The 11982-nt window shown below is 42.6% G+C and overlaps 1 protein-coding gene across 1 annotated transcript in view; it reads right to left on the reverse strand.

The window, feature by feature from the left end:
• Nucleotides 1-1145: 1145 nt before the first annotated feature.
• LOC133547957 (integrator complex subunit 6-like) overlaps nt 1146-11982 on the reverse strand; it is a 28322-nt gene continuing 17485 nt past the window's right edge. The window contains exons 11-15 of the mRNA XM_061893423.1: nt 9718-9860; nt 9478-9652; nt 9063-9410; nt 8492-8585; nt 1146-5792 (exon numbers count right to left, since the gene is read on the reverse strand). Coding sequence (XP_061749407.1) covers nt 5702-5792; nt 8492-8585; nt 9063-9410; nt 9478-9652; nt 9718-9860 — 851 coding nt within the window. The 3' untranslated portion in view covers nt 1146-5701. The remainder of the gene's footprint in view (nt 5793-8491; nt 8586-9062; nt 9411-9477; nt 9653-9717; nt 9861-11982) is intronic.

Below are 11982 nucleotides of genomic sequence, written 5' to 3' on the forward strand. Positions count from 1 at the left end.
TTAATTTTTTAAATTTTGTATATATTTCTTTTTTTCTCCCCCCATTGTTTACCTGTATCTCACCTTTTCTGTTGGCAGACCCGCCAGCAATCCTGTTCTGTCTCCCTGTAATGTTTGTCTGATCTTGAATGGGGTTGTGCTGAAAATTTGTATTTCCCCTCGGGGATTAGTAAAGTATTTGTCATCTAATACATACATGTACATACATTATATATACATATACACATGTTTAATATACATACATATGTATACATTAACACATACATGTATATACACATGGATACATGTATTATACATACGTATGTATACATTATACTACCGCTTGTCCCTTTTGGGGTCACAGGGGTGCTGAAGCCCATTTTAGCTGCATTTGGGCAGAAGGCAGGGTACACCCTGGACAAGTCACCACATCATTACAGGGCCAACACAGATACACACATATATATGTGTATATATATATATATATATATATATATATATATATATATATATATATGTAGGTGTGGGAAAAATCACAAGACTACTTCTTCTCTACAGAAGTGTTTCATGAGGGGTTCCCTCAATCATCAGGAGATTGAGGGAACCCCTCATGAAACACTTCTGTAGAGAAGAAGTAGTCTTGTGATTTTTCCCACACCTACATATAGCGCTCTACCACGGTATCCACCACTATTCTCTGGATAATACAATCAAGACATATATATATATATATATATATATATATATATATATATACACACACACACACACATATATATATATATATACACACTATATATATATATATATATATATGAATGTATATATATATATATATATATATATATATACACACACACACGTATATACATATATACACACACATATATATATATATATATATTTATATAGACACACATTTATATATATATATATAAATATACACACATATATACATACATATGTGTATATACACAGACATATTTATATATATACACACACACACACATGTATATATATACACAAATATATATATATATATATACACACACACACATATATATATATATATACACACTATATATATATATATGTGAATGAAATATTGAAATCCAATTGAGGTATGTCCAGGTGTAGTTGGTGTGAGGTGAAGACTTGATCCATCATGACTGTGGAAAATAGATTTATTGATGGAAATACTTACAAAAGGTTGTCCACCATCTTTAAATATGTTATGTACACTAACTTTACAAAATACTGCTCACCAATGGCAGATCTTTTGGTCCACATCCAAAAACCACTTGTGATTACAAAAATAACAAGTGCATTGTGGGGAAGTGACTCGAACGGACGGGGCGGAGTCACTTCCTGTTGACCAATCACGTTGCTTCATAGACCACAGTCCCTCGGAGTGATGCTGTCATGTCATGTGACCTTTCTGTCAACCATCTTCACTCGCCTGATGACCAGCAGGCCTAGTTAACTAGCTAAATATCATTGCTTGTCAACTAGGACTCAGGAATGATTGGTTAACTAGTTGAAGGTGATTACTAGGCATTCACTCCTTCATTGCTTGTCAACTAGGACTCAGCAATGTTTGGTTAACTAGTTGAAGGTGATTACTAGTCATTCACTCCTTCATTGCTTGTCAACTAGGACTCAGCAATGATTGGTTAACTAGTTGAAGGTGATTACTAGGCATTCACTCCTTCATTGCTTGTCAACTAGGACTCAGCAATGATTGGTTAACTAGTTGAAGGTGATTACTAGTCATTCACTCCTTCATTGCTTGTCAACTAGGACTCAGCAATGATTGGTTAACTAGTTGAAGGTGATTACTAGTCATTCACTCCTTCATTGCTTGTCAACTAGGACTCAGCAATGATTGGTTAACTAGTTGAAGGTGATTACTAGTCATTCACTCCTTCATTGCTTGTCAACTAGGACTCAGCAATGATTGGTTAACTAGTTGAAGGTGATTACTAGTCATTCACTCCTTCATTGCTTGTCAACTAGGACTCAGCAATGATTGGTTAACTAGTTGAAGGTGATTACTAGTCATTCACTCCTTCATTGCTTGTCAACTAGGACTCAGCAATGATTGGTTAACTAGTTGAAGGTGATTACTAGTCATTCACTCTTTCATTGCTTATCAATCATGACTCAGCAATGATTGTTAATTAGTCTAAGGTGACTACTAGTCATTCACTCCTTCATTGCTTGTCAAGCATGACTCTGAAATAACTGGTTAACTAGTTAAAGGTGACTACTACTCATTCACTCCTTCATTGCTTGTCATCCAGGATTCAGTAATGTTTTTAACCAGTTGAAGGTGACTACTAGTCATTCATTCTTTCATTGCTTATCAATCATGACTCAGCACTGATTGGTTAACTAGTTGAAGGTGATTACTTGTCATTCACTCCTTCATTGCTTGTCAACCAGGACTCAGCAATGATTGGTTAACTAGTTGAAGGTGATTACTAGTTATTCACTCTTTCATTGCTTGTCAATCATGACTCAGCAATGATTGGTTAACTAGTTAACGGTCGACTACTAGTCATTCATTCCATTGCTTGTCAATCATGACTCAGCAATGTTTGGTTAATTAGTTAAAGTCGACTAGTGGTCCTGCACTCCTGTATTGCTTGTCAATATGTTGATCACCTTTTTGTCTCCCTTGGACTGACCATTGCCCACTCACTCACTCTTTCAGTCTCTTTACTAGACAACCAGTTGGTCACAATGTTTCACCAGTCAGTCACCAGTCTTTCAGTGGTAGGTACGCAGTCGATCACCGCTACACCATCAGTCAGTCACCAGTAGGTCACCAGTCAAACACTAGCAGATCACCAGCCAATGACCAGAAGATCACGAGTAAGTCACCAGTTAATCAACAGATTATCACTGGTAAATCGTTGATCATTCAGCAGTAGATCACTGGTAAATCACAAATCAATTAGCAGAAGATCACTGGTAAGTCACCAGTCAATCACTGACAGACCACTGGTAGATCACCAGTCAATCACCGATAGATCACTGGTAGATCACCAGTCAATCACCAATAGATCACTGGTAGATCACTAGTCAATCACTGATAAGTCACCAGAAGATCATTGGTAAGTCACCAGTCAATAACCTGTAGATAGATCACTGGTAGGTCACCAGTCAATAACCAGAAGATCAATGGTAATTCACCCGTCATTAAACTATAGATCACTGGTAGGTCACCATACAATATCAGTCATCAGTCAAACACTAGCAGATCACCAGCCAGTCACCACCGGTATGCTGCGAGTTGGTCAGTGGGAGGTCACCAGTCAATCGCCGGTAGATCACCTGTCAATCACTGGTAGGTCACCATTCATTCAATCAATAGTAGGTCACTGGCAGGTTGCCAGTAGATCATCAGTAGCTCACCAGTCAATTGCCAGTAGATCACTGGCAGGTGGTCTGTAGATCACCAGTCAATCACCGGCAGGTTGCCTGTAGATCACCAGTCAATCACCAGTAGACCACTGGCAGGTCGTCTGTAGATCACTGGCAGGTCGCCAGTAGATCACTAGCAGGTCGTCTGTAGATCACCAGTCAATCACCAGTAGACCACTGGCAGGTCGTCTGTAGATCACTGGCAGGTCGCCAGTAGATCACTAGCAGGTCGTCTGTAGATCACCAGTCAATCACCAGTAGACCACTGGCAGGTCGTCTGTAGATCACTGGCAGGTCGCCAGTAGATCACTAGCAGGTCGTCTGTAGATCACCAGTCAATCACCGGCAGGTTGCCTGTAGATCACCAGTAGACCACTGGCAGGTCGTCTGTAGATCACTGGCAGTTCACCAGTAGATCACTAGCAGGTCGTCTGTGGATCACCAGTCAATCACCGGCAGGTTGCCTGTAGATCACCAGTAGACCACTGGCAGGTCGTCTGTAGATCACTGGCAGTTCGCCAGTAGATCACTAGCAGGTCGCCAGTAGATCATCAGTAGCTCACCAGTAAATTGCCAGTAGATCACTGGCAGGTTGTCTGTAGATCGCCAGTCAATCACCGGCAGGTCAGCAGTCAATCACCCGTAGGTCGCCAAAAGATCACCAGTCAATCACCAGTAGACCACTGGCAGGTCGTCTGTAGATCACTGGCAGGTCGCCAGTAGATCACTAGCAGGTCGTCTGTAGATCACCAGTCAATCACCAGTAGACCACTGGCAGGTCGTCTGTAGATCACTGGCAGGTCGCCAGTAGATCACTAGCAGGTCGTCTGTAGATCACCAGTCAATCACCAGTAGACCACTGGCAGGTCGTCTGTAGATCACTGGCAGGTCGCCAGTAGATCACTAGCAGGTCGTCTGTAGATCACCAGTCAATCACCGGCAGGTTGCCTGTAGATCACCAGTAGACCACTGGCAGGTCGTCTGTAGATCACTGGCAGTTCACCAGTAGATCACTAGCAGGTCGTCTGTGGATCACCAGTCAATCACCGGCAGGTTGCCTGTAGATCACCAGTAGACCACTGGCAGGTCGTCTGTAGATCACTGGCAGTTCGCCAGTAGATCACTAGCAGGTCGCCAGTAGATCATCAGTAGCTCACCAGTAAATTGCCAGTAGATCACTGGCAGGTTGTCTGTAGATCGCCAGTCAATCACCGGCAGGTCAGCAGTCAATCACCCGTAGGTCGCCAAAAGATCACCAGTCAATCAGCAGTAGATCACTGGCAGGTCGTCTGTAGATCACTGGCAGGTCACCAGTAGACCAGCAGTAGATCACTGGCAGGTTGTCTGTAGATCACTGGCAGGTCGCCAGTAGATCATCAGTAGCTCACCAGTAAATTGCCAGTAGATCACTGGCAGGTTGTCTGTAGATCGCCAGTCAATCACCGGCAGGTCAGCAGTCAATCACCCGTAGGTCGCCAAAAGATCAGCAGTCAATCAGCAGTAGATCACTGGCAGGTTGTCTGTAGATCACTGGCAGGTCAGCAGTAGACCAGCAGTAGATCACTGGCAGGTTATCTGTAGATCACTGGCAGGTCACCAGTAGACCAGCAGTAGATCACTGGCAGGTCACCAGTAGACCAGCAGTAGATCACTGGCAGGTCACCAGTAGACCAGCAGTAGATCACTGGCAGGCTGTCTGTAGATCACTGGCAGGTCACCAGTAGACCAGCAGTAGATCACTGGCAGGTTGTCTGTAGATCACTGGCAGGTCACCAGTAGACCAGCAGTAGATCACTGGCAGGTCACCAGTAGACCAGCAGTAGATCACTGGCAGGCTGTCTGTAGATCACTGGCAGGTCACCAGTAGACCAGCAGTAGATCACTGGCAGGTTGCAGTAGTTGATCAGTCAGTCAATAATGGTTGCTGTGACGACACTTAGTGGTGGACACTGAATCACAGGTCAAAAGACAATTAATTGTTTAGTCAATCAGAATGACTGGACTATCTGCTGGTCAATCAATCAATCTTTAGCTTCTGTCAGCAGTTTCCAGGTCAACATGAGTTGTAGGATTCTTTAGTCCTTGCAGGACGGTTGCCTCACATCAGCTGTTGGCGGCCATCTTTGCTCGGCCCTGACAGTGATCGGTGCTGGGACGGTCCGTCACTACTTAGTGGTTATTGATCACCAATCCCTCTTTGTGGCGAAGCAAAAGAAGGGTCATGTGATCATTGGGTCTTGTCACTTATTTGGATGAAAAGATGCTCAGCAAGTCCACTTGGAGCAGGAGGAGGTCAAAGTGCGTCCACGTGGTTGATGGTAGATCGGTTGTGGATTTCCTCCAGGAAGTTCTCCAGCTGCTCGATGAGAACTCGCTTCTTGAACCTTTTTACAAAGAGAGATGCAGGTTATTGAAAGTTAAGGTGTGTAGATAGTTAGCAAACAGGACATGTAGAAAGTGGAAGTAGTCATTGTTAGTTATGTAACATGTATTTACTTGTCTTTGATGTATTTCTGTCTTTGAAGAACAACAACTGCGTCATCTTACATCATTTCAACTATTCATTGTTGTATTACTTTATTTGGACAGGCTGTCAGCATTTGAGGTGAAAAACATCCCATCATCATTCTTATTCTGCACTGAACAGCGTGCACCTTTTACTTGACTTTCTAGTACAACTTATCCACAAACTTTTTGGCCATATTGGAGCCTTTCTAACACGTTTCTGCCATGAACATTTTGAAAGCAAAATGAAGTGACATCTAGTGCTCACAATAGTACCGATATTGACCAAGTAGGTTGAAGGATGCAGACACGTTTGTTACTGGATACACCTTGGAGACTTATATGTTTAAGTAATATCTAACTATAATTATTTCATACTTGTGTATATTTTCAAATGTCACCTCCTATTGTTCAATGATTATTAGCTATGTCTAGCTTGTGGGCTATTGTGTGCTTAGCTGTTGTGTAGCTGCTAGCTCCTAGTAGCCTATACCCCAGCATGTTTAGCTTTTGGAAATGACTTTGATACAATTGTGTGTTTATTGGTGAGGATTTAAACGTTAACTGTCTGTCATCTTTGCACAAGTAAACACTCTGCTTGCATCGCACATGATATCACACACAAATAAACACTCTGCTTGTATCGCACATGATATCACACACAAGTAAACATTCTACTTGTTTGTATCGCATGATATCACACACACAAGCAAACACTCAGCTTGTATCGCACATGATACCACACAAGCAAAGACTGTGCTTGCTTGTATCGCACGATATCACACACACACACAAGTAAAAACTTGGCTTGTATCCTACATGATATCACACACAAGTAAACACTTGGCTTGTATCGCACATATCACACACAAGTAAACACTCTGCAGGACGGCTTGTATCGCACATGATATCACACACAGGTAAACACTCTGCAGGACTGCTTGTATCCCACATGATATCACACACAGGTAAACACTTGGCTTGTATCCCACATGATATCACACACAGGTAAACACTTGGCTTGTATCCCACATATCACACACAAGTAAACACTACTTGTATCTCACATGATATCACACACAAGTAAACACTCTGCAGGACGGCTTGTATCGCACATGATATCACACACAGGTAAACACTCTGCAGGACTGCTTGTATCCCACATGATATCACACACAGGTAAACACTTGGCTTGTATCCCACATGATATCACACACAGGTAAACACTCTGCAGGACTGCTTGTATGCCACATGATATCACACACAGGTAAACACTTGGCTTGTATCCCACATGATATCACACACAGGTAAACACTTGGCTTGTATCCCACATATCACACACAAGTAAACACTACTTGTATCTCACATGATATCACACACAAGTAAACACTCTGCAGGACGGCTTGTATCCCACATGATATCACACACAGGTAAACACTCTGCAGGACTGCTTGTATCCCACATGATATCACACACAGGTAAACACTTGGCTTGTATCCCACATGATATCACACACAGGTAAACACTTGGCTTGTATCCCACATATCACACACAAGTAAACACTGGCTTGTATCGCACATATCACACACAAGTAAACACTCTGCAGGACGGCTTGTATCGCACATGATATCACACACAGGTAAACACTCTGCAGGACTGCTTGTATCCCACATGATATCACACACAGGTAAACACTTGGCTTGTATCCCACATGATATCACACACAGGTAAACACTTGGCTTGTATCCCACATGATATCACACACAGGTAAACACTCTGCAGGACTGCTTGTATCCCACATGATATCACACACAGGTAAACACTTGGCTTGTATCCCACATGATATCACACACAGGTAAACACTTGGCTTGTATCCCACATGATATCACACACAGGTAAACACTCTGCAGGACTGCTTGTATCCCACATGATATCACACACAGGTAAACACTTGGCTTGTATCCCACATGATATCACACACAGGTAAACACTTGGCTTGTATCCCACATGATATCACACACAGATAAACACTTGGCTTGTATCCCACATATCACACACAAGTAAACACTACTTGTATCTCACATGATATCACACACAAGTAAACACACTGCAAGACTGCTTGTATTGCATATGATGTCACACACAAGTAAACACTGGGCTTGTATCGCACATATCACACACAAGTAAACACTTGGCTTGTATCTCACATGATATCACACACAAGTAAACACTCTGCAGGACTGCTTGTATCCCACATGATATCACACACAGGTAAACACTTGGCTTGTATCCCACATGATATCACACACAGGTAAACACTTGGCTTGTATCCCACACATCACACACAAGTAAACACTACTTGTATCTCACATGATATCACACACAAGTAAACACACTGCAAGACTGCTTGTATTGCATATGATGTCACACACAAGTAAACACTGGGCTTGTATCGCACCTGATGTCACACGCGAGTAAATACTGTGCAGATGTTGGTACTGCTGATGATATAGTGTGAACTAAAAGATCTTTGAACAAACAGTATGAAGTTTGAGGCCAACATTGGGTAATGTCCTACCTGGCCGCCTCCCTGATGATGTTTTGGATGAAGATGAGGCGAGTGTCCAGAGTGCCTTGAATCTGCTTCAGGAAGTAGAAGATCTTGTCGTAGTCTGGAGAGCAAGCAGAAAGATGTGAGGTGTAGTACCCAGAGCAGCCGCTAGAGGGCACACGACGCATATTTATCACAGAGGGGGTCTCCGGGCCATCTGCTCAATGATTGGTCAAAAGGCAGTCACGTGACTGCTACTAACTGTTAACTGTGAGCTGATGCTACGTTTGCTGCACTTCCTGCTGGTGTTTACACATCATCAACATTTGGGCAAAACGAGGCTAAGGAGTTGGGTTTTTTTCTCCCTCTGTGTATTGTTTTTAGGTTTACTCAAATGATACTTTGTTTTGTTTGTAAGTTTATGAGTGCAGGACGTTTACAACTACATATAGACATACTATTTGTCTTTATTTGGTCAGACAAACTAAGCAAATAAATAAATAGTTTCCAACTATATATAGAGCTATTATTTGGTAAAAAGGACTAAAGTGGTAGCAAACATGGTGCCTGTTTAGTGGGCCAGACTGTGGTTTCTTACATCTGCCAGGCTTCCTGATCTCCCTGGTGATGAGTGTCCTCAGCTCGTTGTTCACCTTGGTGGTCTCAGTGTGGATGTGTTTCTTCAGGGCGGCAGGTGACAGGTACCGGGGCGGCTGATCCAGTCCGTCCACCAAAATCACCTCCTCCTCCTCCACCTCCACTTGCTCACCGTTCTCCTCCTCCTCCTCCTCCTCCCCCCCATACTGGAGGTCCTGCTGGTCTGCCGATGAGTGGTTCTCTTGAGGTTCCGAGTCGGAGTCGGAGCTTCTTTCTGGGCTGCAGTGGTTCCGATGGAGGTGGTTGACCATGGGATGGGGTTCCACTTCTTCATCGCTCATGTCCACGTCTGGAAGAGAAAAGCCAGTTGAGGGGTGTGTGTCAGTCCCATGAGGACAGGAGCATGTGCATCAGACCTGAGGTGGACCGAGGACTGACAGGGGGCGTGTAGGCGTGACCCAGGCGCAGCAAAGGTGACATGCAGCGTCTCCTCTTGGGCCCGCCTCCTGTCATGTTGTTGTCTGATGGCCTCTTGCCTTTGTTCTCCTTCGGGCTGGTGACAAATTCATCGGCCTCGTCGATCATCATTCCCTGAGGAGGCAGAGGCGTGAAAATCTTCTTGGAGGAGGTTCAATGTGAGTCAGAGACCAGCACACCTTCTTGTCCAGCTTGAAGGGGTTGCCGAAGGTGTGCAGACGTTTGGGCTGCTCGGGGTCGGCGTCTCTCAGGGGCTGAGGAGCAGCTTTCAGGAAGTCCTGGTAGTTCCCCATCTGGGCGATGGGGACGCTGTGGAGCTGATCTGTGGAGCAGGACCATTAGGAAGGTCCCAGAGCAGACATCATGTGTTCATTTACACACTTCTAAATGCTGCTGCCATGAAGACACATGATCATGTACTGTGTTCATTTACACAATGACATTGCTGATTTCTCACATCTTTTCAACTTTTACACAAACTAACAGCATAGTATATATATATATATATATTTATGTACATATAAATATAATGAGTTATATACATCCAATAACTAGGGGTGTAACGGTACACAAAAATTTCGGTTCGGTACGTACCTCGGTTTAGAGGTCACGGTTCGGTTCATTTTCGGTACAGTAAGAAATCAACAAAATATACATTTTTTGGTTATTTATTTACCAAATTTGTAAACAATGGCTTTATCCTTTTAACATTGGGAACACTATAATAATTCTGCCCACGTTAATCCACATTAAACTGCCTCAGGTTGTTGCTTTGATTAAAGAAAATGACAAAACCTTTCTTCTACATATAAAAAGTGCAACATTAAACAGTTTCCATTGAAACTGTTTAATGTCAACTCATCATGCTTAATTTATTACAGCATTTGGGAAGCCTGTAGTTGACTTTTATTATGTAAATGTTGTATTTTTATCAACATGTGATAGGTGGGACGCTGCTATTCAAAACTAAGCTGCTACATTACTAATGATTCATGTAACGATAGCTGAAAAATAGTACAATTGCAATAGGAGAGACTATTCATCCCTAAACACAAGGGAGTTCACTGAAATGACAGACAGACAGGGCTTTGCTGCCCCTAAAACACACACACACACACACACACAGAAAAATTAGCTAACGTTACGCTAAAAGCTAATTAGCCTTCATCTCAAGCCTATACTGTGAGCGAGCTGAGCTGCAGTTTAAGTTTCTAGAAGGTCAACGGGCTCATAGTGATGTTAGTAAGAGTTGTGAGTGGGAAGTGTTTAGTATAATTTGGGTAGAGTCCGCTCCTCCCCTGCTAAACGAATATCTGTTTGACGCTGAAGGATTGACTACATCGTTCTGAAGTCTGAATACGCACTGCTGATTGGCTGTTACATCGCTCTGAATACGCACTGCTAATTGGCTTTGTATGTAACCAATCAGATGGTTGTGTGGGCGGGACAATGAGGCAGAGACAGAGGCAGAAAGCAGAGCAGCTTGTGAAGACTTCTGCTTCAGAACTTGTTCGGTACGCCCGCGTGCCGAACCGAAACCCCCGTACTATAACGGTTCGATACAAATACACGTACCGTTACACCCCTACCAATTACATAACTTTAATAATAACTAAATATGAGTTATATACATCCAATCACATAACTTGAATAATAACTAAATATAATGAGTTGTATACATCCAATCACATAACTTGAATAATAACTAAATATAATGAGTTATATACATCCAATTACATAACTTTAATAATAAATAAATATAATGAGTTATATACTTGTCCAGGGTGTACCCTGCCTTCCGCCCGATTGTAGCTGAGATAGGCGCCAGCGCCCCCCGCGACCCCGAAAGGGAATAAGCGGTAGAAAATGGATGGATGGATGGAGTTATATACATCCAATCACATAACTTTACAATAACTAAATATAATAATTGATATACATTCATCTACATAACTTTAATAACTAAATATAATGAGTTATATACATCCAATCACATAACTTTAACAATAACTAAATATAATGAGTTATATACATCCAATCACATAACATTAATAATAAGTAAATATAATGAACCACATATGTGGTCCTCTCCAAGGTTTCTCATTGCAGCCCATTGGGTTGAGTTTTTCCTCGCCCTGATGTGAGATCTGAGCGCAGGATGTGGTTGTGGCTCGTGCAGCCGATTGAGACACTCGTTATTCAGGGCTATATAAATAAACTTGAATTGATCGAATAGGGTTGTACTGGTATACTGTCCAACCCTAACCCACATAAACCTCAGAAAAGTGCCTCAGCTTTCTTCCAAGCTGAAATGTAACATTTTATTCATATGTTGGCCCTTAGGACACGTGTGTCAGCTGCTTCCTCTGCTTTGCCTGTGAAGGCTGTCAGGACAACAGTGCTATGCTAACTGACTGACTGCTGTTAGCTAGCTACAGTCACTT

The sequence above is a fragment of the Nerophis ophidion genome, unplaced genomic scaffold (genome assembly GCF_033978795.1).
Source record: "Nerophis ophidion isolate RoL-2023_Sa unplaced genomic scaffold, RoL_Noph_v1.0 HiC_scaffold_294, whole genome shotgun sequence".
NCBI lineage: Eukaryota > Metazoa > Chordata > Actinopteri > Syngnathiformes > Syngnathidae > Nerophis > Nerophis ophidion.